Source organism: Hemicordylus capensis, chromosome 4 (genome assembly GCF_027244095.1).
Source record: "Hemicordylus capensis ecotype Gifberg chromosome 4, rHemCap1.1.pri, whole genome shotgun sequence".
NCBI lineage: Eukaryota > Metazoa > Chordata > Lepidosauria > Squamata > Cordylidae > Hemicordylus > Hemicordylus capensis.
Window position 1 is genome coordinate 284,412,155 of NC_069660.1, and position 27,045 is coordinate 284,439,199.

Sequence of the window (27,045 nt, forward strand, 5' to 3'; positions counted from 1 at the left end):
GTGCAAGAACTAGTCTCAAACAGACATTCCATCTTTTGTACAACATCACTGCTCTATGTCCTGGCATAGCGCAGCAGCATTGCACTAGTGCAGCAGTAGTCGGGATGTAGACCAGTGTCAATGCGGACCATAGGTAGCTACCTTTGAATGGTGCATGGCATGGATGTAGGTCCATCTAGCTCATTATTGTCTGACCTTGTACCCTGTCAGACCATTGGTCCATCTAGCTCAATACTGTCTCCACTGACTGTGGCTCTCCAAGGTTTCAGGCAGAAGTCTTTCCTTTCTCCGCCATACTGGGAGATGCCAGGGATTGAACCCAGGACCTTTTACCTGCAAGGCAGAAGCTCTACCACTGAGCTGTGGTGCCATCCCCATGTATATGTACAAGCCAAGTAGACAAGCCAGAAACCAAATGCCAGAAATGGCAAAAGTCAAAGCTAAAGCTAAGGTCAAAAACCAGGAATCTATATATATATTTCTCCTGGGTGTGGCCAGGAAAAATGCGTCCCGGCAGCCCAGCTGATTGGCTGAGCTGCGGGGGCGCCTGATTGGTCCTGGCGCACACCCAGGAGAATTATGCGAGGCGGCGGAGGCCATGGCCGGGGAGCCAGGCGGGCGAGGCGGCAGGCCTGGCCGGGCCCAGCCACAGAGGCGAGGCTGGGGCCGGCCGGCGGCGCTCTGGGGCCGGCCGGCGGCGGCGGCGGCGCTCTGGGGCTGGCCGGCGGAGAGAAGAGTGCAACAGAAGCCGGTTGGGCCGGCAGGCGGAGCGCCGCCACCGCCGCAAGGAGGAAAAGGGGTGTGTGGAGGGAGGAGGCAGCGGCGGCATGGGGGGGCGAGGCGGAGGGAGCCGCCGATGGCAGCGGCACGGCTGGCTCTGCCCCCAGTCCCCGAGATGGCAGGGAAAGGCTGTGCCACGCTAGAGGCGCAGATGCTCTGCGCCTGGGCCCACTAGTAATAAATAATAATAAAAAATAAACTTTGTTAGCTACCCCATAGCAAATTGCTCTCTGGGCAGCTTACAACACAATATTAAAACATGAGATAAAAACACACATTGAGGCTATTCACACATGCGGAGGAAATCGGGCTAAGGGAGCCCAGCCCTGTTTCCCCCAGCCCATGTGAACCTCTGGGAGCTGTGTGGCTCCTGGTGGTTAGCCCTGTCTGTAAAGCCTCCTGGACTCTAATCTTCTTGGTTACTACAGCAAAGACAACTATTTGGTTGGTAACATAAATCTGAGAGTAATCTACAGATTTGTCTACTTAGAGCTCTATCATTCATCCTTTTTAACAGTCTTGTATCAACAGGAATGGCTCCTAGTAGGTTTAGGAACATAGGAAACTGCCATATACTGAGTCAGACCATTGGTCCATCTAGCTCAGTATTGTCTTCACAGACTGGCAGCAGCTTCTCCAAGGTTGCAGGCAGGAATCTCTCTCAGACCTATCTTGGAGATGCTGCCAGGGAGGGAACTTGAAACCTTCTGCTCTTCCCAGAGCGGCTTCATCCCCTGAGGAGAATATCTTGCAGTGCTCACACATCAAGTCTCCCATTCAGATGCAACCAGGGCAGACCCTGCTTAGCTATGGGGACAAGTCATGCTTGCTACCACAAGACCAGCTCTCCTCTGGTTTCCAGGCCCAATCAAAGTGCTGATAAAAGGGTCATCAGTACAGATCTAAAAGCCCTAATTCAGGAACAGTTGGATATCCACAAACCCCTAAAGGGATGCTCAAGGCAAAATCTATTATGTAGGAAAGGCAGCGGAATAGACAGGCAAAACGGAATATAGATTTACCTCCCTCCCTCTGCTTTTACTCTGCCTGTTTTAGTTAATTTAGACACTTTAGGGAATGTTTATTATGGAACATTATTCAGGTTCTTGGCCACTTGCAATATTGAAATAATATATGCTTAAATTCTAACCATAAAAGGGCAGATTTGACCTGTATTTAAAATTGGGGAGATGGCTTTATCTAGCAATCTGTATTCTGTCTGTCTCTGTCACATGCAATACTGGTCAGTTTTACTGCCTGAAAGCTGCGATTTATGGCTTGAATGAAGCCCCAGCCATCATATTGGAAGACTCAAGAATCCATGATGAAGGTCATGGGAAAAGCAAATGGCATGAGTTAACGGTTTGGTGGCAGGAAAAAGGAACAATTTATGTCTTCCTGAATGTATTGTTTATCCTTTTTGTTTAAGTGTTTTCATGTTTACGAAATGAGCTGCCCTCTGAAGAAGTTGGTTAGGATTTTAGCACTCATGGACTGCTAACAGACTTTGCGGGATTTAGCACTGCTGTAGTAAAACAAAACATGAGCATCACAAACTCAGCTCCTTTATACTTAGAGACTTGAGTTCTTAACAACTATTAGTTTCTGGGCACAATTCAAAGTGCTGATCTTGGCCTTTAAATGACTTGGGGCAAGGATACTTATAGGATCATTTCCTCACAGATGATACTGTCCGTCCGCCCTTTAAGATGAATGGAAGAACCTCTTTCATTGCCCTATATATGTTGTACCTGCATGCAAATGTCTGCACAACTGTATGTGTGCTTGTACAACGTTCATTTTAAAAGTGAACCTGGGCACAGGCTCCCTCAAATATAGGTACAGATAGAAAGTGTACTACTGTACATGCACTGAATGTAACGTGCGAATAACTGTGTATGTGTACAGAATGTGTATAATATCATACTCTGTACACAGACTGTATGAGTGTTGGACATAACATGTGAATAAGGCTCATGTCTCACGTTCTTCTGATGTTCCGTTGGTAGGAGTGTGTGTGAGGGGCTTCCCCGTGGCAGTGTCCAGGCTGTGGAATTCCTTGCCCCGGGAGATCTGTTTGCCCCCCCACCCCCGCTATCATTTTCTTGTCTGATTTGCCTAAGACTAATTTGTTAATGCAACCATTTAATCTTGGTTAGTTGCAATTATTGTTGTTGCTTTCTACGAGTTGTTTCCTTTTATAATTTTAATTAATTATATTCAGTAGTTTTAAAATCCTGTAATTACTTATTTATGTTTTGGTGATTATGTTATATTATTTATGCCTTGGGCGTCTTTAAGCTGCAAAGGCAGGATAAAAAATATTTGAAACAGGTAAACCCAGGGCTGTAGTTGAGCTGGGACGCGGCAGGTTGCTGACCTGGCACTTCTCTTGCTGCTGGGACACTGCCGGGTTGCCCCCCCGCCCCCGCACCGCACCTTCTGTGCCCCTGTGCTCTAATTTTTAAAATGTGGCCATGCTGCTGTTGCTGCCTGGTGTGAACGCCTCACCTGGACCCCAGCCCTGCCCTCAAGGCTCAGATGGCCTCCATGCATGTGCAAACTTCACACATGTGTAGAAGCCGTCTGAGCCCTGGGGGCAGGGCAGCCGGCAAGGCAGAGAACGCTGGCTGGTCAGGACTGGGTCCAAATGAAGGGCTCCACGCTGCACCAGGAGCAGCAAATGTTTGAGTAATCAGCAATATAGGACCATATTTCACTGCAGTGTGATACATGAGCCAGCAGTGTGATGCAGCTGCTAAAAAAAACCCCAATGCAATCCTAGGCTGCATAAACAGAGGTATGGTGCCTAGACCATGAGAAATAATCTCCAATCTCACTTGGAATACTGTGCCTAATTCTGGACACCACATTTTAAGAAGGAAATTGATGAACTGGAACAGGTTTAGAGACAGACAGCAAAGATGGTGAGGGGCCTGGAAACCAAGTTCTACCAGGAATCATTGAACAAGTCTGATATGTTTAGCCTGGGAGTTATTCGCCCATGGCTTCATGCTGTGGGGTAAATGTTAAGCAAAGCCACTTGGAATTACACTTGTGGCATTGAGGGAAGCAGCCCCTCCCCTTTGCTCTTGGTTTTTGTTTTTGCAAGGTCACATCACATGCCTCTGTGCTTTCCTGCTAGCCAGTGGTGGGGTGGGGGGGAGAGAGAGATTACTGAAGAGCTATATCTGCATTTCTAAAGGGAGCATCCCTCTTCTCATGCCAATGATTCTACATCACTGCCTCTCCCCATTTGCTCTGGCGTTTTCAGAAAAAGTAGCTTAAAACCAGCATTTTAACAACCCCGAAATGCATCGAGATAAGCTAGAATTCACAAGACAAAGCCCGATTTGTGTGTGGAGTGGGTCCAAGGATCTCAAAGGGACGTCGGGGTAAGTTTGGCTGGTGTGTGAACGCACACAGTCTCTTCTGAAGGAGATTTGGGGTATAAACCCAGTCTGTAAAGCCTCCTGGAGAAGAGAAGATGGAGGCGGATGTAATAGCCGTCTTCAATTAACTGAAGCTCTGTCACATAGAAGGAAGAGTCGGCTTGTTTTCTTTTGCTCCTGATGACAAGACTAGAACCAATCAGTTGAAATTACAAGGAAGCAGATTCAGCCTAGACACGAGGAAGAATTTTCTAACTGTAAGAGCAAGTTGACCATGGAACTGTCTGCCTTGTGCAGTTAACATAGGAACATAGAGCATAGGAAGCTGCCATATACTGAGTCAGACCATTGGTCTGTCTAGCTCAGTGTTGTCTTCACAGACTGGCAGTGGCTTCTCCAAGGTTGCAGGCAGGAATCTCTCTCAGCCCTATCTTGGAGATGCTGCCAGGGAGGGAACTTGGAACCAAGATGATCTTCCCAGAGCGGCTCCATCCCCTGAGAGGAATATCTTACAGTGCTCACACTTCTAGTCTCCCATTCAAATGCAACCAGGGTGGACCCTGCTTAGCTATGGGGACAAGTCATGCTTGCTACCACAAGACCAGCTCTCCTCTCCCCAAGATGGAGGTGGAACATAGGAAGCTGTCATATACTGAATCAGATCATTGGTCTATCTAGCTCAGCATTATCTTCACAGACTGGCAGCGGCTTCTCCAAGGTTGCAGGCAGGAATCTCTCTCAGCCCTATCTTGGAGATGCTGCCAGGGAGGGAACTTGGAACGTTCTGCTCTTCCCAGAGTGGCGGCTCTATCCCCTGAGGGGAATCTCTTCCAATGCTCACACTTCTAGTCTCCCATTCAAATGCAACCAGGGCAGACCCTGCTTAGCTAAGGGGACAAGTCATGCTTGCTACCACAAGACCAGCTCTTCTCCCTGTGGTAGGCTCTCTTTTGCTGGAGGTTTACAATCAGCAACTAAACAGCCATCTCTCAGGGATGCTGTAGGAGTGTCTTGTACTGAGCAGGGGGTTGGACTACTAGAAGATCTCAGTGATCCCTTTCAACTCTAAAATGCGATGATACCTAAATTATAAGAATACAAGAGAACAGAAAAGTTTGTATCTGTGAGATTAGCAAGGAGACTGAGACTTACTATAGACAATGTTTGGTTGAAACTATGTCCATTCCATTGAAATAATTCTGAAGCCAACCAATTGATCAAAAATGTTGGGTCAGAACTAGTTTTCTGTGAACTGAACTGGAGTGCTAACAGTATAATAGAAGTAAATGACTGATTCCAGAAAAAAGAAATTAGGGTAAGAAAATTAGGGTAAAAATTAGGGCAAAAAGAAAAGGATGCCCTTGGCATCCTTTACTGTCATGGGAAATTCCATTGTGCTTCATCTCCCCTACCTGAGAAGGGCCCTCTGCTATGTTAATTAACACGGAGTGTTTTCACAGCAGTGGAATCAGCACTTAATCATCTAAATGCTTTTTCAAACAATGAAGAAAAACATACTCAAACCCCACTTCTGACTATAACTGAACAGTGACATAAAACATCCTGAAAACCCAAAAGGGATTGCATGGGGAATGGCGCTGTAACTGTGGTGTTTTTGGTCAAACCGTTCTTTGATTCAGCTTTTGAATGGGACCAGACTGGGAGACACCTCTATTGGGCAGCAGCGATATAGGAAGATGCTGGAAGGCATAATCTCATACTGCATGGGAGATGGCAATGGTAAACCCCTCTTGTATTCTACCAAAAGACAACCACAGGTCTCTGTGGGCACCAGGAGTCAAAATTGACTGAACGGCACACTTTACTTTTAATTACTTGTATTCCAGTCCTGGAGTAGAGGCGGGGTTAACAAACAGCCAGCAGCAAGAATATGGAAAAGCTATCTGCACTTGCCTCTTTGTACACAATATCCATTTCATTAAACTATTAATATTCCTGATTCCGCTCCACTGCCTTGTCCTTGTATACCAAAACTCTTTCCCTTGGATTCTACTCTAACCACATACTGGAGTGCTATAAAAAGGTTTTAAACGATAATAAATTGAACATTCTGGTTTTATTTACTCAACCCTTTAGCCAAAATAAACATAGGAAGCAGCCTTATACTGAGTCAGACCACTGGTCCATCTAGCTCATTACTGTATACACTGACTGGCAGTGGCTCTCTAGGGTTTAAGGCAGGAGTCTCTCTCAGCTCCAGCTGGAGATGCCAGAGTTGCTCTTCCACTGAGAAATGGCCTCATCCCCTAAGGGGAATATTTTACCACACACACGTAGAGCCCTCTCACATGAGCAAACGGGTGGGTTAGGGGGAAGAGAGGAACCTCCTGCTCCCTTCCACATGATCAAATCCCCCGTTGGGTTCTACCACCCACATACCCACACGAGCCCAGCGATAGTGTGCGTGTGTGAGGGGGGAGCCTTTTGATTGTGGCCACTTGGCTCTGGAATGCCCTCTCAGAAGAGCTTCACCATTCTCCCTCCCTTAGGTGTTTTTTATTTATTTATTTATTTATTTATTTATTTATTTATTTATTTATTTATTTATTTTAAAAAACCTACCTTAAAACCCACTTGTCCAGAGAGGCTTTTTAATCACAGCCCGGGGGTTGTTTTAATTGTTTTTATTCTATATTTTTAATTGTATTAAATTTTATATTATTTGTATTGTTGTGAGCCACCCCAAGCAGTATTGTACTGGAGGGGCGGGAAATAAATATTTTAATAAACAAATAAATAAAGCTGGGCCCACCCACCATGTCCCCCAATGCAACGCATGAGCAGCACAGTGCATTGGGGAAGTTCCATGCTATCATAAAGATGGCTGCCAGCAGACCGCGAGCAGCTGCTGGCAGTGTGGCACCCCAGGCAACCAGTGAGTGAGGTAGAAGGCATGTGCTTGTCCTCCTACCACACTGTAAACCTGGGTAATCACCTTAAGTGGCGCAGAGGGGGGATGCTTGACTAACAAGCAGAAGGTTACCGGTTCAAATGCCCGCTGGTATGTTTCCCAGACTATGGGGAACACCTCTATCGGGCAGCAGCAATATAGGAAGATGCTGAAAGGCATCATCTCATACTGCATGGGAGATGGGAATGGTAAACCCCTCCTTTATTCTACCAAAGACAACCACAGGACTCTGTGGGCACCAGGTGTCAAAATTGACTTGACGGCACGCTTTCATCAGGGCTACCCGGGGAGGAGTGGTCGGATCAGGAGCAATTCCAGAGCCCCAGATGACCAGCCTCACCTGGGTAGGACAGGGCTAGCCCAGGTAAGTCTGATCATAAAAATGGGCTCACCATCCAAATGCAAACAAAGGTAGACCCTGCTTTCCCCCCCATAAAGCATCTGCCACTTTCTGTATTTGCTAATCGTGTATTAAATTTAAGCTTGGGTCCTCTAGCGCTCCTGAGACAGGAAAGGTTATTAATGTATATGTCTGGCTGGTAGATGGAGGCACTAATGCCTGAAAAACCAAGAGTCCATGGGTCATTCGAAAGCTTCACCAGACTATAATGGCTAAGAAATGTAGTACTGGGGATCACGGATAATCTATACATACATGGTTGTATGGTCCCCTGCTGGCATAAATACTTCTGAACAGTCTGTTAGTGAATAATAAATCAAATGTACTGACAGCTATTCTGACTGCAAGACCCTCATGACAGAAATGAAGTATCTGTTTTAGTCCTGGTGCTTAGCCTAAATAACATGTGGTTCTCTGCTGATGAAAAGGAAAAAAGATCTCCTAACACAATAGAATGCAATTCAAATTATGTCACTCCATAACTTCAGACAGCTGGCAATTGTCAGTCCAACTTGTGTTTGGGGGAACTGGAAAAGAGGCCTTGCTGTCATATCTGATAGCCTACAAAAGGACCCAGCAACCAAGTTTCTCAGCAGTATTTTCCAGGAAAGATCAGCAGAGTTTCAGTACACACAGCTGTTCGATGGGCTAGCAAATAAATATTTGATGTTTAATTTTTGAAAAAGCAGGAACCAGTGTAATAAAATAATTAATCCTGCGGTCTTTAGCAAGAACACTGGCTAATGGAACATGCTGCTTAAAATTATAGATTTACCCAGTGAAATGTCTTCATTTAATCGAGCATTTACGTTGCTTAAAGGAACATGATCATGAGTGTTTTGCCTTCTGTTCCATTGCATTTTACTATTTATGTTTCTTCATTACAAAAGACGTTTTTAAAATATGGTACAATTCTAAAAGGAATGTTAAAAGTACATTATAGCCAAGTAATAACAATCATGAAATAAAAAGCACTGGTTTAAGATGAGAATTGAGGTGCTCACCATTTTCGCTCATGCTTTAAAAAGCATGGAAATTGCAAGTTAAGGTGGTCTTAGCTTCTGCACCATGTAAGCAGTAAAGATTCTGTACAGTTTCGTGAATTATGCTGGCTTTATCAATTAGACTACGTGCACCCACATTTAGCTATGATCTTTTAGCTCAACGTTGGGCTGGGGACAGGCTCATCCAGCCAGAAGTTCAGCAGTATAACTTGCCTGTCACTTGCTAGAGATGCACCTGCTGCATTTCTGCTTGATGCATCCCAAGAAGACACAGTATTCTACCAAATGCTACCCACTGTGGCATCATGGAGAAAGAGTGGGAGTGGTGGCAGCAGGGGAGGAGGCAGAGGTGGATGGTAGCACTGGGTGCCCTTGCCAATCTGTTGCTTGAGCCCTCGGTCTAGAGGAGTGCATGGTTATCTACGCTCATACCAATCAAAACAGCTTACAGTGCAGCTTTACATCTCAGAAAACTTGAGTTTGTCTGGTTCAAGTGGGGGGAAATATCTAGACAGTTTCCATCACTAATGTGTGTTACTTTTCTCCCATGAGCACTACGTCTACCACCAATGGGTGGCAGTATCCATGCCAAGATTACTAAAAGTGTAAGGAGAGCTGGTCTTGTGGTAGCAAGCATGACTTGCCCTCTTAGCTAAGCAGGGTCAGTCCTGATTGCATATTAATGGGATGACTTGATGCGTGAGCACTGCAAGACATTCCCCTCAGGGGATGGAGCCGCTCTGGGAAGAGCAGAACGTTCCAAGTTCCCTCCCTGGCAGCATCTCCAAGAGAGGGCTGAGAGAGATTCCTGCCTCCAACCTTGGAGAAACCGCTGCCAATCTGTGAAGACAATACTGAGCTAGATGGACCTATAGTCTGACTCAGTATATGGCAGCTTTCCATGTTCCTATGTACATGAGGGCTGGTTAGAAAATAGGAAAATAAGAATTACAACCCACTCTTTTATCGTCTTTCTCTACTTTTGTGAAATGTTTACGCAGTTCTCACAAAATGCATCCTCCAAGGAAGATATTGGTATTCCTAAATTCCAGAAGTGGTTTGATAGGGATCATATCTTCCTCAAAAATAGCTGTGTGTGTTCCTTGAACCATATTGCATAAGCCTAACATGGGCACAGCCCTTAATCTCTTGTTACATATTAAGTGGTTTTTAAACCCAGGAGTGAAATCTGGGAACAGAGCCATGTCCCACAAACACAATGTGGAAAGCAGTCCAGCCAAGTTGTCTTCCGTAGCCTTGGAGATTTACGGAAATAAAAAACATGTTAATAAAATAGGCACATTGATCTGAAACACTTCAGAATGAAACCTTTTGAGTCCCAGCTGTTTACCAAAGTTCTAAATTTACTACATGGAAGTGAATCCCATTGAAATCAATGGAAATTACCTGTCCTTTATAATGTGTAGAAGACTGGAATAGCTGTTTAGAGCAGGAGTAAGCATTTGATAGCTCAGGAGCTCCTGGTAGCTGCCAGACGTATCTGAAGTAGCTCTCTAGGCATTTGGGCTTCCAGCAATATTGCAAATCTGACTGGCTGAGTGGGAGCATGGTTGCACCATTAAAACCTCTCTTTTTTGGGGAGTGGGGCTCAGGGTTGCTTTTACTTGCCCTCTCATTAATTATCTCCAGTTTCTTCTTCCGCAAAGCAGCCTCTCTTGCTCCCCTCCTGTTCTACAGCAACATTCTCTGGAAATTCAGGGGTTTGATGTTAGAATCCCTTATTCTGTTGATGTAAATTTACTACAAGCTGCCATTTTGTTTGGTTCTGCCTCTCCAAGCTGCCATTTTGTGACAGGCTTCACCTCCCCAATCCACTGTTTTGTACTGGTAGCTCGCAGGAACATAGAAAACTGCCTTATACCCAGTCAGACCATTGGTCTATCTAGTTCAGAATTGTCTTTACTGATTGGCTGTGGCTCTCCAAGGTTTCAGGCAGGAGTCTCTTCCAATCTTACCTGGAGATGCCAGGGTCTGAACATGGGGCCTTCTGCATGCAAAACAGAAGGTATTTAATTACCACTAATAATTCAGTGGTATTTATTAATATTTAAATACTACTGAAATAAACCGGGTATTTAAGAGAACATCTTCTTCACCATGAGCCCCACCGCCTGTTAAGATCATCTGGAGAGGTTCATCAGCAGTTGCCGCCAACTCGTCTGGCGGCTACTTGGGAACAGGCCTTCTCCATTGCTGCCCCTGGATTTTGGAATGTGCTCCCTGTTGAAATAAGAGCCTCCCCATCTCTGGCAACTTAAAAAAATGCACCAAAGAAACATTTCTTCACCCAGGCTTTTAATTAGATTTATGGTTTTAAATTGTTAATGTTGGTAATTGTTTTTTGATTTAGTTTTGATTCTAATTGTTTTGTTTTTATTTTGATGTAAACTGCCCTGAGCCATGTTTGGAAGGGCGGTATATAAATCAAATAAATAAATAATGACCCCCATCCCAAGGAAGAATTGTCTACTTAACCTCGACATAGAGTTGGGGTGGGCAAACTGGACCTTCCTGCTGTTGTTGAGCTACAACTCCCATCATTGTGGCTGGGAATAACAGGAGTTGTGGTTCAACAACTGCTGGAGGGCCCACTTGGCCCACCCTTTATATAGAGGGATCAGTATCAAAAGCAGCCAAATGCACCTATGAAGCTATTCACACATGCAGGCAGAACCGGGCTAAGGAAGTGGCGCAGTGGTAAAACTGCCGCCCTGTAACCAGAAGGTTACAAGTTTGATCCTGACCAGGGGCTCAAGGTTGACTCAGCCTTCCATCCTTCCGAGGTCGGTAAAATGAGTACCCAGAATGTTGGGGGCAATATGCTAAATCATTGTAAACCACTTAGAGAGCTCCGGCTATTAAGCGGTATATAAATGTAAGTGCTATTGCTATTGCTATTGCCTTTGTGTGTGTGTGTGTGTACCACCGGAATCGGGCCTGGTCCCAGCGGCCTGACTTCTGCGGCAAACCTGCCTCCGCAGCCACCCTCTACAATGAGGTTAGGGGAGTGAGCACTCTCCTAACCCCGTTTCTGTGACCCTCTGCTAGCCATGGCTGCTTGCACCCACAGCTGGCAGACTGTGCGGATCCCGGGCAGCTTCAGGGAGGGGAGAGCACCATGCTCTATGGGAGCTCCAGGGGGTGGGGTGACGCAGGGTGACATGTCCCGGCACTCTGACCCTCTGAGCTACAGGCAGCAGCTGGTAGTCGTCTGGGCGGACAGTCCACCCTCCAAAGAGGGATGGCGGTGGCCACCATTTATATACCACTTTTCAACCAAAGTTCTCAGAGTGGTTTACATAGGGGAAAAATACACAAATAAGGCGGTCCCCTGTGCCCAAAGGGCTCATAGTCTAAAAATAAACATAAGGCAGATACCAGCAACAGCCACTAGAGGGATGCTGTGCAGGGGTTGGATAGGGCCAGTTGCTCTCCCCCTGCTAAATATAAGAGAATCGCCACTTTAAAAGGTGCCTCTTTGCCCAGTTAGCAGGGAGCCTCAGTCATCTGCGGGGAGGTGAGCCTTTTAAGGCTTCCTCCCTGCTAGCCCTCTTGCCCTTTCTCACTGCTCATGAGAAAGGGTTTTATGCATGTGTATTAAAAATAAAAGGACTTGGCAAGTCAGGGAAACTGCAGGTAGTCACATGTTTACTGACTGGGTAGAAAAACCTAAAGAGAAGTTATTGAAGTTATTTAATCATTCTGCTGACAAACAACTGGCAAGCTGCATTATACAGCATTTGTGGTTCCTAGAAACGCTTCCCAGCCGCGTTCAGTGTTCATTATGTGCAGCGGAACTGCACAGGGCCTTCGCTGCTGGAATGCTGCTTGAGGGTGTCCAAGCAATGCCTTTGTAAGTGCGGTGTGATTTGACAGTCTGATTGTATTCGGTTTCTATAATTCCACAGGGCTGGCAGAGCAGCCGGTGCGAGAGACTGGCAGATAAACTGACAGGTCCATACGTGCTGCTGTTCAAGAAACTCTGGGAGATCTCGGGGAGATCGCATTATTTTCATTTACTGACTCCAGAATTGTGCATTATCCAGGTTAGATTGGGGCTGATACATTTCCTAGTAGAAGAGACAACTTTTTGCTGCTTTTTTTGGGGGGGGGGCTAGTATTAGCTTGGCAGCTACAAGTGTTGTATTGTATATTAATATTTTACCAGGATTGCTCTGCTTGTTTCTGAGCTTTGCGGGGTTAGAGTAAGCAGTGACACTAGTACTGTACATGGAAAAAATCCAAGGGTTTTACTATATCTGAATGTATGATGTGATACAACAATGCAGCATTTTTTATTTCTTACATCCTCATCTAGGCGTTCTCAAATGGGTGTCCCCAGAAGTTGTTGGACTGCAAATCCCATCAACCCCAGCCACATTTACCATTGTAGCTAGGGATGATGGGGATTGTAGTCCAACAACATCTGAGGACACACATTTGAGAACCCCTGTCCCTGGCACTTCCAGATTAGACCCTGGAACGGGGTCACGATGAATCTCTGAGGTGTGCTTCCACTCTTCCTGTCTTGTGACACCACAGTCCCAACGCTGATGGCAGGGTGCTGTTCATATTTCCAATGCCTTGTTTCAAATTTAATCGCTGCAATATAGTGCTATGTCATCGTCTATTTGGCATTAAAAAGTTGCTGTTTTTTCGGGTTGTTAGTTTTCGCAAGACTCTTCCCTCTGCTGGGTGCTTTGCTATTTATGTTTTGAATGCAATTTGCCTGAACTGAAGTATTTTGCCACTGTTGAGTGGCTAATCTGGAGAGCACCCTAGTCCTTATTCGTCAGGAACCAAACTGACAAGCAGAAATGCTCCCAATGGAACATTTCATTGCTTGGGTGTCCACTGGACTTATTCCAGGAGGCGGAGAAAAGACTGCAATCCTTTACCCAGTGATCTGAGAGTAAGCTCTATTGAATTCAATGGGGCTGGCTCAATCCAGGGGGGAGGAAATGCCCCCTTGTCCTCTCTCCGGGCGCCCATGTATCTAGATGAGATCAATGGAATTCATTCAGAGATAGTCGGTTTCTGTAGATCCTGTAAAGGGAAGCCAGAATCTAAAGTATGATGAGGTAGAAGGGTGTGGAAAGGTCGAGATGGCACAAGAGAAGATGGTTCCAGAAGGTTGGAGTAGGGAAATGCTAGAGTTGGCTGTGATCATCAACTAAATGGGCAGGTTTCTGGGTAATTTGACTTGGAAGGGCTGATATGAATTCCTATCAAGTCAGAATATTGGGCAGGAATATTATGGTCTGGTTTACACAATCATTTGAATCTAGGTTTAATGTGACAGTAATGTGATTGTGTGAAACCATGCCTAGGTGGTTTATGGCCTGAGATCCATCTGAGATTCCTGCATTGGTGCAGGTTCACACAATCATGCAAATGTCAGTAACCCATATTAAACCTAGATTTGAATGACTGTGAGAGCCAGACCAATATAAACCAACAAAGGATGCTGAGTAATATTCAGTGGCTGAGAACCAGACTAATGCTACGCTGGTCAGGGTGTGTGCAAGCGGTTCAACTTGAACTGGGGTTCAAGTCAAACCGGCCTGACCCTCCAAAAAGGGGGGCCAGTCCAAGCTTGAACCAAACTGGGCCCAGTTTGGATTGAACCAGTTCATCGTGGTTCAACTGGTTCTAGTAATTGTAAAGGGCAATTTGGTAAGGATTCCCCTTTACAAGCATCGGGGGAACACTATGGGGTTTTTAAAGGGTGGGTGGGTGGGTGGGTGGGTGGAGGACAGGAGGCTTGCTTGCTTGTTTGCTGCAGTGGCAAGTTGGCAGCGGCTCCCCTAGGCTCCGCCAGCACTCCCCCCATCATCTCGAGCCAGCGGGGTTCCGGTCCGTGCCTCTGCACTAGCGCAGAAGCCATTAGAATGACCTCTGCACATGCTCAGCGCTCATGTACTCCAGAGGACACTGATCTCTCCTTCCCTCTGAGGTGCATTGTACCTCCTGGAAATATGTCCCTGAGGGTCATGTGACAGTTTCCCCATCTCTTCTTTTCCTTTCTTCTCCACATCTCAGTGGCAAAGTTCACATAAGAATTAAATATAAGATCTTATGATTTGAGTCATAATTATATAATAGGGCCAGTTTGAATGATACTCCAACCATTTCCCTTTAATCACATGGGGAAGCGTCTTGAACTGCCTCCCCCATGATTCGGCACTGGCATGCCAGGTGGGAGGGGAAGATGAGACGTGCATGCCTCCACTCCTTCTCCATGTCATGAAAAGGGGCTGGTCAGAGTATCGCCCAAATTGGCCCATACTGTCTGTTTGCTCTAGGACTTCCCCCTGAGGCACCATCTTCCTGTGCAAAATCTCTTCTTGTGGAAGATCCATTGAAATGCAGAGCAGAGCACAGGCCTGAGTCCAAAAGCTCAAAGAGAGAGCTCTTGAGGAATGTCTTCATTTCTTCCATTTTCACATTTTGCCCTCTTTCCACGAGATGAAACAACTCCATAACTTTCAAAAAACATAATTCCTCTTCTATTGCACATTCAGCTGACCTCTGCGCCAACTTATTCCACAGCTGTCATAACAAACTTACCCTCAGATGCTACTAACAGTATCAGACGCCCCTGTGTACCATGTGAGTTTCTTTTTCTTACCCTGGGGCTTTCAAAGTCTAATCCAATGTTATCCAAGCCACCTCATGTACTCCTAGGTAAGGTATGTGATTTCCTGTATTCATTGGAGGAAAATCAAACAGAACACAGTTAGGAAACTATTAGATTATTCACAGCTTTAGGAGACCTTTCAGGAATTAAGTCGTTATTAACCTTAGCCTATTGTTTCTTTTCCACATTTCCTTTTCTGAATTATGAATGAGCTGTGTTCTCTTTGATCTGCGTGTGTCAACTGGGATTTCAGAAAATACTGTTGTATAAAGATAGAAGCATTGTTCAACTTTATTCATTTGGCCTGTGTTTTCTCTCTATCTCCTTCTCTCTCTTTGCATGTCTCTGTCTCTTTCCATTAAGCACATTATTGATACATAGACTTTCCAGTCTTTGTTTTGATGTTTCTTTTTACTAAGTCCCACCTCTCTTTTTATTATTTTTATGTTCCAACGCTCGGGTGAGATTGTCACATGTCTGGCTCTGACTCCTACATTTAAATTTATTCACTTGTTTTAATTTTTTTTTAAAAAAAATCCTTTCTCCCTGAGGATTCAAGGCAGCTTACAGCAATAATAAACAGACTAAAATAACATAAAACAATAAAATACATAAGATCATAAAAGTTATAACCTTGCACCAGTCCAGAAAGAATACAATGACCTAAAAAACAGGTTGAAAGAACATTTTATTTAAGAGAGTGGGGTCTTCCTGATCCAGCCAGAGTGGGATCTAAAATGAACTGAGCAGACATCAAACAACTTGTGAGCACATGCACATGCGCATGCCTTAGTGGGAATGCTGCTCATGAGGCAGGGAGTTCCAGGGTGCAAGAGCTACCACCAAGAAGGCCAGAAAAACCTCTGAGGGATGCCACACAAGCAGGACGGCCTCCCTAAAATATCTTATGGGGTGGGGAGATTCATGTGAGATATCTATTGGCTATTTAAATGACCATTGCTCTTCCAGCTCAGTGCTGAGATCCCAAAGATAGTTCAGGATCTTAAAACAGCTTTGACATAGGTATGTTCCAAATCATGAGGCCAGTTTACAAGTCCATCATGCTTTCAGCTCACATGGGTGATGATGTCTAATAAGCCTGGCCCATGCCGCATGAGAACATAATATGAGAACATAATAACACACACACAAAATCCTCTGCAACTTGCTGGAGTTATGTGAGAGTCATTTGGTGCAGAAAGACAGGGTGTGAGATTTAGGTAGCTTTGATCCAAAGGCAGACTAGATGACCTTTTACAGCTAATGCTCCCAATCAGTGGTTTTGAAACAAGTACTGTGGGGGGACCACAGGCTCATATAACTGCTTGATGCCATCAAAAATGGCCCCCTCCCCACATGAGTACCTGCACTGTGTTTGTCTGAAAGTCTCCCCTAGCACCAGCACTTCGTAACTCAGGGTGCCAGCCAGCCATGGTTGCTGACTCAACAGCTGGCACTTTTAACACCTCCAGGCAACTGTTCGCTCTGCAAATCTGCGCTTGGACTGTGCAAGTCACAGCACCCCTCACTCACCCGTTCCTAGAGGTAGGGGTGAGAATTCCCATCCCCAACTCAGTTTCCACCCTGCACTTGCCTGTCAGACTGCCTCACTGGCCAACAATGCTATGAAGTGGGCTTTCCCCATAGAAAAAACGGTGGGGATGGAGTGAAACCGAGAGACTGTGGCTTGCCTAAAGCTACCTAGTAGCTTACAGCAAAGGTAAGATTTGGATGGGTGACTTTTAACTGTTTTGCCATACCACCTCGTTGTTTTCCAGTGGCTGCTCTGTACTCTGGACACTTAGCATCATCCTGTTAATGTTTTTCTCTTGTTCAAATGTTTTCTCTCTCAAAGTCCGGATCCTATCTGTCTTACCTGTGAAGTATGTGTGGATTAGCATGTTATCTCCCCCCACCTTTATGTACACTGAAATGGAAAATTTCATGGTTCATGCATCTGATACATCAGAGGCTCCCTTGGCACACTTTTTGCACAAGGGGTAGAGTTTAATCAAAACTAGCAAAGCAGCATGATCTGGGTTTTCTACTGAGAATTAAAAATATATATAAACTCTGTGTGTGTGTGTGTGTGTGTGTGTGTGTGTGTGTGTGTGTGTGTGTACATACATACACACACATTTATTTTTTACATTTTATATCCCGCTCTTCCTCGAAGGAGCCCAGAGCAGTGTTCTACATACTTAGGTTTCTCTTCACAACAACCCTGTGAAGTAGGTTAGGCTGAGAGAGAAGTGACTGGCCCAGAGTCACCCAGCAAGTATCATGGCTGAATGGGGAATTGAACTCGGGTCTCCCCGGTCCTAGTCCAGCACTCGAACCACTACACCATGAGCCAGATGTCTGTCAGTGCCCAACAATTGCCCTATTCGGAAGGAAAACAAAAAAGTGCCTACCTGCTTACAAACATCATAAGTACATAAGAACAGCCCTGTTGGATCAGGCCTAAGGCTTATCTAGTCCACCATCTTGTTTCACACAGCAGCCCAGCAGATGCCCCTCTGGGTATGTGCATGCCCTCTCTCCTGCTGTTGCTCCCCTGCAACTGGTATTGAGAGGCATCGTGCCTCTGAGGCTGGAGATGGCCCACAGCCACCAGACTAGTAGCCATTGATAGACCTGTTCACCATTCATCTGTCTAAGCCCCTTTTAAAGCCACCCAAGCTGGTGGCCATCACCACATGCCATGGCAAGGAATTCCATAGATTAATTATGCGCTGTGTGAAAAAGTACTTCCTCTTGTCGGCCCTAAATTTCCCAACCTTCAGTTTCATGGGGTGACCCCTGGTTCTGGTGTTGTGAGAGAGGGAGAGAAATTTCTCTGTCCACCCTCTCCACTCCATGCATAATTTTATGCACCTCGATCATGTCTCCCCTTACTTGCCTCTAAGGTAAAGAGCCCCAGACGCTGTAGCCTAGCCTAAAAAGGAAGGTGCTCCAGGCCCCTGATCATTTTGGTTGCCCTCTTCAGCACCTTTTCCAGTTCTACAACATCCATTTCTATCCAGTATTCTAGTTCTACAACATGGAAAGTGGGTCAAAAGTTCCATCCCGGCATGTCACTGACTCCCTCCAACTTTCCACTCAGTGGTGATTCTTTGTAGGCGGTAACGTAACCATGATGGCTGGGCTCCTGTGATTGGCAGCTTGGGGCATGGTTTGGACAAACGTGTTGCCTTTATGCCTTGCTTATAAACTTCTTTGAAGGTTTTGGCCAAAGCCACTCCTAGCCCAATGACAAGACGCAGTTTCGGATGTCCGCCACCCTTGCCATCCATTCATTTACCGTTTTTGATGCATGCTTTGCATGGATGATTATATCTGTCACACAAGCTGATATAGTTAGATGAGCTGGAAATGACTAAGGTGATGCTTCATGTAATGTTGAAAAAGTAAAATCAAAAGTAAAAGAGAGAGAAATCAATTTGTTACATCGGAGTTATGACAAAAATGGTTCTGACCTGTATAGGTATCTATATGTACAAATGGGTATGTTATTGAGTTTCACTCTGCACAGCTTTATTACAGTGCAAGACCAGCATAAGATAGAACAGTAGAGCATGATTCGAAACAACATAATAATTTAAAACAAATTATGAAACCATAAAACTATATTACTATACTATACCAATACATAACATGAGACTTCTTGCTTAAGTGTCAGTGATGCACACTGCCTGGGCTGTCTGCCCCTAAGACCGGCCCCTCTTGCATATGGCTGGCCACTTTTGGAAACAGAATGCCAGCTCAGATGGGCCTCGAAGCTCTTAATATGCTTATCTTTTTGTCAGGATAGTGGGTCAGTTAATCTGGTTTGCCCTCATAGACTTGTGAAATAAAGAACTTCCAGGGCTGTAGTCCCTGACTTTGTATCAGGCCTTAGCCAGGCTCTAGACAGACCTCAGCTAGCGGGGGGCTGAATTGCAGAGCAGGCAGTTAAGGGTCCAAGGGAGAAGAGGTAGTGGACATGGTCAAGACAGGGTGGGGTCGAGCGCTGTTTTGGGAAAACCAGAAAACAGAAGGGCCAGAAGCAGAAGACATGGCGGCGAACAGGGGAGTGGTTCAGTGGTGGTATATGCAAGCAAAGTAAGTCTGTGTTGTTGCTCAGTTGAGTGACATTGCTTAGATTGAGCAACCAAGCCCAGAGCAATTGTTATTTCAGGTCAGCCAGGCTCCTACTGATTGATTCCTCAAGTCACTGGGGCTGAAAAGCTGCAGTATGGGTTCCAAACATTATATTGGTGGTGCTGCAGTGCAGCAGAGAGAGGTCTGTAGATGCCTCTGCCTGGGAACTGCTGAGGAGGTGCAAGAAGTAAGGCACCTGCCGCCAGAGTCCCTGGTTCAAGACCCCTGAGCCCCATAGCTTGACAATATTGTCAATGCCTTGTCAATAGTTCATTTGACAATTTGAATCAAGCTCTTGGCATTGATAAAGTTGTAGTATTGTTGTAGTATTCAGGCACAGTGAGTTAACCCAGCCCCTATACTTCCCCATTCACTCTCCTTCTTAAGCCTAGTAGAAAATATCCTGTTGACAGCCTGTGTTAAGAATATAACACCATGAGCTTGTTCTCAGACAAGCATCCTACCCAGCTTCAGGAGCAGAGCGTGCTCCCAGTTTTTGGTCATCTGTAAGCAAAAACCTAGGTAGGAGGAGGGGGAAGTGATTGGGTGGGAATCTCATGCAGGATAGGATGGCTTTTCCTCTGACTTCAATAAACAGCTAGGTAGGATGGCACTACCCTATTCAATGCATGGTTCTCCCACGATCACTCCCCCTCCTCCTACCTAGGTTTTAACTTGCACACAATTAAAAATCAGGAGTGCACACACCTCCCAAAACTGGTGGGATGCTTGTCCTACCCAGTTTATGGTTGTGAGAACAAGCTTCTTCTTTATAACCACTTAGTTTATACTAACCTATATGTGGAGCCTGAATTCAATAGTGAAGATTCAACAGCAACATGGTATCCAGGGATGTCCTCTCTCCACTGTGGTGGCGCAAGTCTCTTATGTATAAAGAGCATAGTTGTGCTCTTGTGTGTGTTGCATTCGTTTTGAAGGGCTTGTGCAGGAGAAGAGCAATTCTCAGCAAACTGAGCCCTGGCCCATTAAAGAGATAAAGGAAAATATCTCAAATCATAAAGGAGAAAGTTTTTTTAAAAAATGGTGGCATTTCAAAGCACTTTTAAAAACATGAACTAATTAGTAGGCTGCCCCTGCATGGAACAAGCTGATGCTAAGAATATTATACTTTGTAGAATAAAGTTCAATTTTGCATCTGGGATTAGTTCTTTAAAGATAAGTCTGCTTTATTCTTATGACAATTATAATTAGCTCTTAATAAGGGTTATGAGGCTTCTAAAAACCCAAGAAAGGGCTGTGTTCAGTTCTTAAGAAAATAAGTGTTCTAGTGTGAGGTCCTATTGTTAAAAAGCCTCTTAAATATCAATTTAAATATATCTATTGGCTTCTGTTATATTACTCTTACAGTTTAGCACATACAAGTATAATTTTTGGCATTCTAATTGCAGCTCAATTAATTTTAAAGGAAATGGATAATGGTTGTGTCCTCTTTTGTATATAAAAATTAGGAGTGTTAGATATGAATTCTGCATTTTAATCCTTTGTTGTGTTTTCTGTTAGAAAAGATCCGTATAAGTGTTTCAAAGACTTCCAGATTCCAAAGGCTGTTGCTTGTCAGTATACCTGTTTTAATTTCTGACAGTATGTTAAGGGACTGAGAGCCCTGAGAGGTCAAAATTAATTGTGAAAGTTTTAAATTGAGACAATACAGATAAGTTGTCTATACTGTAGCCAGTTTTATTTCAAAGCAGAGGTAGGAGTGGGCCTCCCTAAAGAGACATGGGCAGTTGTTAGGAAAAAACCTTGTAGTGTTAAGGAAAAAATACATGCCACCGTGGTCTTAAGCAAGAGTGAGAGAGTGACCCCTTTATTAGGTTCTCTCTGCACCAAACTAGGAAATATGAAGGATAAGAACATAAGAATCACTCCATAATTTGCACAACTTAACCCTAAGAACATAAGAACAGGCCCAAGGCCCATCTAGGCCAGCATCCTATTTCACACAGCAACCCACTAGATGCCTCTGTGAAGCCCACAGGCAAGAGATGAGGGCATGCTCTTTCTCTTGCTGTTGCTCCCCTGCAGCTGGTATTTAGAGGCATCTTTTCTCTAAGGCTGGAGGTGGCCTATAGCCTCCAACTAGTAGCCATTGATAGACCTGTTCTCCATTAATTTGTCTAAGCCCCTTTTAAAGCCATCCAAGCTTGTGGCCATCACCACATCCCATGGCAGAGAATTCATAGATTAATTATGTGCTGTGTGAAAAAGCACTTCCTTTTGTTGGTCCTGAATTTCCCGACCTTCGGTTTCATGGGATGACCCCTGGTTCTAGTGTTGTGAGAGAGGGAGAAAAAATTCTCTCTGTCCACTCTCTCTACTCCATGCATAATTTTATACACCTCTATCTTGTCTCCCCATGGTAGCCTCTTTTCCTAACTAAAAAGTCCCAGATGCTGTAGCCTAGCCTCATAAGGAAGGTGCTCCAGGCCCCTGATCATCTTGGCCCTCTTCTGCACCTTTTCCAGTTCTATAATGTCTTTAAGATATGGTGAGCCATATAATAGTGCAGTGAGGAAGTAAACTGCCTAGGGAGCAAGAGTTTGCTGGTTTGAATCCCTGCTGGTAAGTTTCCCTGACTATGGGAAACACGTATATCTGGAAGCAGTGATATAGGAAGATGGTGAAAGGCATAATCTCATACTACATGGGAGATGGCAATGGTAAACTATTGTGTCAGTCATATACTGACTGACATGTCATATACTGACATGTGGTCAGTTGTGGTCAGTCATATACATCAGTGTATATGTGAAGTTGCGATTCTTCGCACCAATATGCTTCACTTTATGCCTGCTTACACTGAACCATATTTGCCATTTTGTCACCCAGTCACCTAGTTTGGAGAAACTAGGAGTTCCTCATAATCTGTTGTGGATTTCACTACCCTAAACAGTTTAGTGTGATCTGCAAATTTGGCCATCTGGCTGCTTACCCCAACTTCTAGATCATTTATGAACAATGAGCACTGGTCCCAGTACAGAGCCCTGTGGGACTCCACTTCTTACTTCCCTCTATTGTGAAAACTGTCCATTTATTCCTACCCTCTGTTTCCTGTCCTTTAATCCACACATGAACCTGTCCCCTTATCCCATGACTGGGGAACTTAGTCAAAAGCTTTTTGGAAGTCCAAGTATACTATGTCAACCGGATCACTTTTATCCACTTGCCTGTTGACACTCTCAAAGAACTCCAAAAGGTTACTGAGGCAAGACATGCCCTTGCAGAAGCTATGCTGGTTCTCCTTCAGCAAGGTCTTTTCTTCTATATATTTAACAATTTTGTCCTTCGGTATGCTTTACATCAATTTACCCGCCACTGAAGTTAAGCTGACTAGCCTGTGATTTCCTGTATCCCTTTTTGAAAATGGGAATTACATTGGCTACTTTCCAGTCCTCTGGTACAGAGCCTGATTGTAGGGACAAGTTACATATTTTTGCTAGGAGATTAGCAATTTCACATCTGAGTTACTTCAGAACTCTTGGGTGGATTCCATCTGGCCCTGGCGATTTGTTAATTTTTAGTTTTTCAAGACAGTTTAGAACATCCGCTCTCGTCTCCTCAAATTGTTCCAGTTCTTCAGCCTCCAAGCCTGAGAAGCTCAGTTATGGCGTGAGTATATGGTCAGTATCCTCCACCATGAAGATAGATGCAAAGAACTCATTTAGCTTCTCTGCAATCTGCTCATCCTCCTTAATAATCTCTTTCAAGCCTGCATCATTTGGGAGTCCAACTTCCTCCCTGGCAGGTTTTCTGCTTCTGGTATATGGAAAAAAGTTTTTGTTATTTCCCCTTGACATTTCTAGCTATATGCTCATTCATCCCATTTTGTGTGTCTGTGGACTGAGCTAGGCAGGACTGTCCTTAGGGCAGGGCAAGAAGTGTGACCACCTGAGCCCCACACTTGTTGCTGCCATTAACATTTAACTGGAAGGGGGCCTGCACTGTCTGATTTCCCCCAGGCCCCACACCCCGCCAGGGTTCTCTAAGGACACACCTGGAGGAGATAGAATTATTCTGCTCAGTCAGTCACACTGAACCAGTTTACATTTCTTTCCTTTCTCTAGGTTTTCATAAATCAGGTTCTTCATTCTTGGTACATTTATAATCCTGTTTTAAATCACAGTACGAAATTGAAAATTAGGGGATGGCTTTCATTACATGACGTTTCTGGAATGTTCCTTGAGTAATTAATTGAGTACCCTCAACGGTACTGATACCCAGTTAAGAAACAACTTGTCTGAAGCAATTGAATTAAGCACTTCTCAAAATGACCTGTTATGTACTGAATGTATTCTCCATAAAACTTACCAAGCTCTTTTGTTTTGGAAGCCCTACTTCTTGAAAAATTCCCTCCAAATGGAAATGTTGTTGTTGGGGAGAAGATCTCTTATGTGGCCTTCTGCCTGACATGCCAGACTTAAAAAAATAAAAAATAACATGGGGAAGCATTCAGTTATGTCAGCCCCAATGTGCAGTCTGAAATGTCTCAGTTCAGATGTTAATTTACCACTTCAGTGATAAGTATTATTATCATTTCTAATATTTTCTAGACAAAATATTTTCTTTAAAAAAAGAAAAGAAAAGACACCGGCCTTGCCCACAGACTTGCAATCTAACACACATGATACAAAAGTGAGGTGAGTGGGGAATGGGAAGGGAAGAAGAAAACAAGCGAATTCAGTAACCAAATTTCCAAGTGATATAATGATCCATTGGGATGGCCACTAAGTAGTCAGTTCCAGGGAAGGGACCTAAATAAGGTAGCCACATGTCCAGAATTGGCCTGTACAGTCCAGGAATCAAACATACTATCCAGGATGTAGGAAAAGTGTTCTCCTGGATAGGAAATGTTCAGGAATTTCAGTGGAAAGATTGCTTTGACAAATTTACCCATTTTATTGGTGCTTCTCAACAAGCATTGCCAAGGGTAGCTCCAGCGGGGGGGGGGGGGCACAAGAGGAATAAGTGTACCCTGGAAAAGTAGCTGCCCCACTCCCCCCCCCATTTCTGTTTCAGAAATCTAATATGTGGGACTCAGTTCACACACCCAGAAATGCACTTTGCCCCTTCTGTGCCCCCCTCCCCAATTTTTTTCTGGTGTCACCACTGGACACTGTAGCTGCCTAGTGTCAGTGTTTCAATGGCCCATATTCTTACCCCTTCTCCGGCATCAGCAGCATCGACCTGACTAGGTTAGCCATGGCTCAGTAAACTGCTTCCCCTCATTTCTGGATCATCTCTAGAGTTATTGAGGGTTTATTGAGGTGAAACGCACCTAACCCGCTCCTGTGCAAAGAACGCTATTTGGAAAAATGCAAGGAACAGTTGCCAAGCTCCAATGTTGAACACTCTTTCCAACACCAGTCAAAAAAGTAGAGTTTTAAAATGGGTGCCCCTCCCTTTTGATGGTTGTGTCCAGGAATTCTCTCTGACAAATGTGGCAACCCTAGGCCTCACTCTTGTCCAAGTGCAATAAAATCCAAGTTTCTCTTGATGTCTGTGGCTGGAAGGAAGAATTTAGTCATTGTTTCTTAGGGAGATATGCTCCAGTGACATTCCTTTAAAAAGTAATAAAATGGACTCAAGTTGTCCTTCTCATTTGGTTTCAATAATGGCCATCCAAAAACTGGCTCTCTTCTACTGCCACTTCCACATGACAGCATTTGGTCGGATTGTTTTCATCTTTCACAAGTTGCACACTCCACATTTCAACACTGGAATATTGCTGAATAATTTTATGTTGTATTTTTCCTCCTACAGATTGACCAGTGAAATTAGAGTGGATTTTTAAAAAAATGAAGCTTCTGTTCTTCATTGTCTTCATCCACCTGTTACTTCAAAGCAAAGGAAACCCATTAAGCAGAGATGATGACGGCCACCAAAGAACATTTGAAGATATAAAGAAGGAAATTGCAGGCTATTCCAAAATTGCCAAGAAGATTATTGACCTTGCTGTTTATGGCAAGGCCCAGAACAGATCCTATGAAAGGCTTTCACTTTTCGTGGACACTGTTGGACCAAGGCTCAGTGGCACCCAAAATCTAGAGTTGGCCATTCAGTACATGCATATGGCCTTGAGGAAAGATGGGCTGGAAAATGTCCACTTGGAGCCCGTAAAAATCCCCCACTGGGAAAGAGGAGAAGAGTCAGCAGTTATGGTGGAACCATACAATCATAGTATGGCTATTTTGGGGCTTGGGAGCAGTATTGCAACTCCTCCTGAAGGTAAAAGCAGACTGACTTTCTGGGTTAATGATCACAGCTGACCTCATTGCTCTTTTTTTGGTGTGTGTGTGACCTGTTACAAAGTTTAACCCCATGGCACATTTTTAAAAGGCTGTTCATTCATTTACGCAGGGACTGCCTGTTCATGAGGCAAGGTGAGGCAGTTGCCTCAAGTGGCATATCGCTGGGGCAGCAGTAGGTTAGCAGCATGCCCCCTCCTGCCTCTTTCTGCTGGCCTCTGCCATTGAAGCAGCTCTTCGCTGAAAGGTGGCACAGTCACAGAGAGGCAAAGTAGAGAGGCAAAGAGCCACTCCCAGAGCATGATCTAAGGCAGGGGTGCATAACTTTGACTTCCCAGCAGTTTTTGGACTACAGCTCCCATCACCCCCAGTCACAGTAGTATACTACCAGGAATTATGGGAGTTGTAGTCAGACATCTCAAGAGGGCTGAAGTTGTGCAGCCCTGGTCAAAGAGCACATGATATAGCTACCGTGCTGACTCTAAGCAGGTCTTAGTGTTTTGTTTTGTTTTAGATTATGAGCCCTTTGGAGACAGGCGACCATCTTATTTATGCATTTTCCTATGCAAACCACTTTGAGAACTTTGGTTGAAGAGCAGTATATAAATATTCGTAGTAGTAGTTGTTGTAGTGGCCAGTGCCTGGATGGCAGGCCCCATGTATGCCACCTTTGGGGATGGAGCTCAGTCCCAGAAGCTCCCAGGTACAATCCCTGGCATCTCCAGATAGGACTGGAAGAGACTCTTGCCTGAAACCTGCCAATCAATGTAGGTAATACTGAGCAAGATGGACCAATGGCCTGACTCAGAATAAAGCAGCTTCCTAGGTTCCTATATCCCCCCGCTCCTCCTCCTCATTGCCACCACTGTTTGCTTTGGTGTAGAGCACATGCATGCTCTTTTCCACCTCCTTCAGCTCCTCTCTCATGTGCCACAGGGTGAGGAAATGAGCAAAAGCAGCACCAGTGCTTTTTTAAAAGCAGCATCATATCTCTATGAGCAAAAGCAGCACCAGTGTTTGGAGCACTGCTGCTCTTCTCTGTGCCTGGCCACCATTTCTTTTTCTCAGACTATACTGGGAATGATACTACATGGTGATCTAGCATCATTACCTGGTACATTCCAAGAAAAAGAAATGGGGGCTGGTAGGAGCCCACTGTAAAGATGAGTGGCAATGCTTCAAGCATGCCTGCCTCTGCCCATAGAAGCACAGCATTTTCGGAGGAGGAGGAGGAAAAATAATATGTCATCATCACCTATACCAACAAGCCAGAAACTTTTGGAAGAATTTTCACACATGCCTAAGTTGTCGTAGTTTGTCCTCCCCATCCCCAATCCCCTCCTGCACTCCAAATTTTTCAGAAATAAATGCAGAGAATTTTTCCAGATCAGCACCGAGTTTGAGAACCAGAGAGATCTGTGCCTTCCTATGTAGTATGCTTTCCCAAGAACTACAAATCCTAGAGGT

At 44.8% G+C, this 27,045-nt stretch overlaps 1 protein-coding gene across 5 annotated transcripts in view; it reads left to right on the forward strand.

The window, feature by feature from the left end:
- CPQ (carboxypeptidase Q) overlaps nt 1–27,045 on the forward strand; it is a 294,849-nt gene that overhangs the window by 7,347 nt on the left and 260,457 nt on the right. For 3 of the 5 annotated variants that reach the window (XM_053247903.1, XM_053247906.1, XM_053247907.1), the window contains exon 2: nt 25,094–25,558. In XM_053247903.1, coding sequence (XP_053103878.1) covers nt 25,129–25,558 — 430 coding nt within the window. In that variant the 5' untranslated portion in view covers nt 25,094–25,128. Of the gene's footprint in view, nt 1–12,037; nt 12,166–12,437; nt 12,576–25,093; nt 25,559–27,045 lie in introns of those variants that run through there. The other 2 variants (XM_053247905.1, XM_053247904.1) reach the window with 2 other exon arrangements.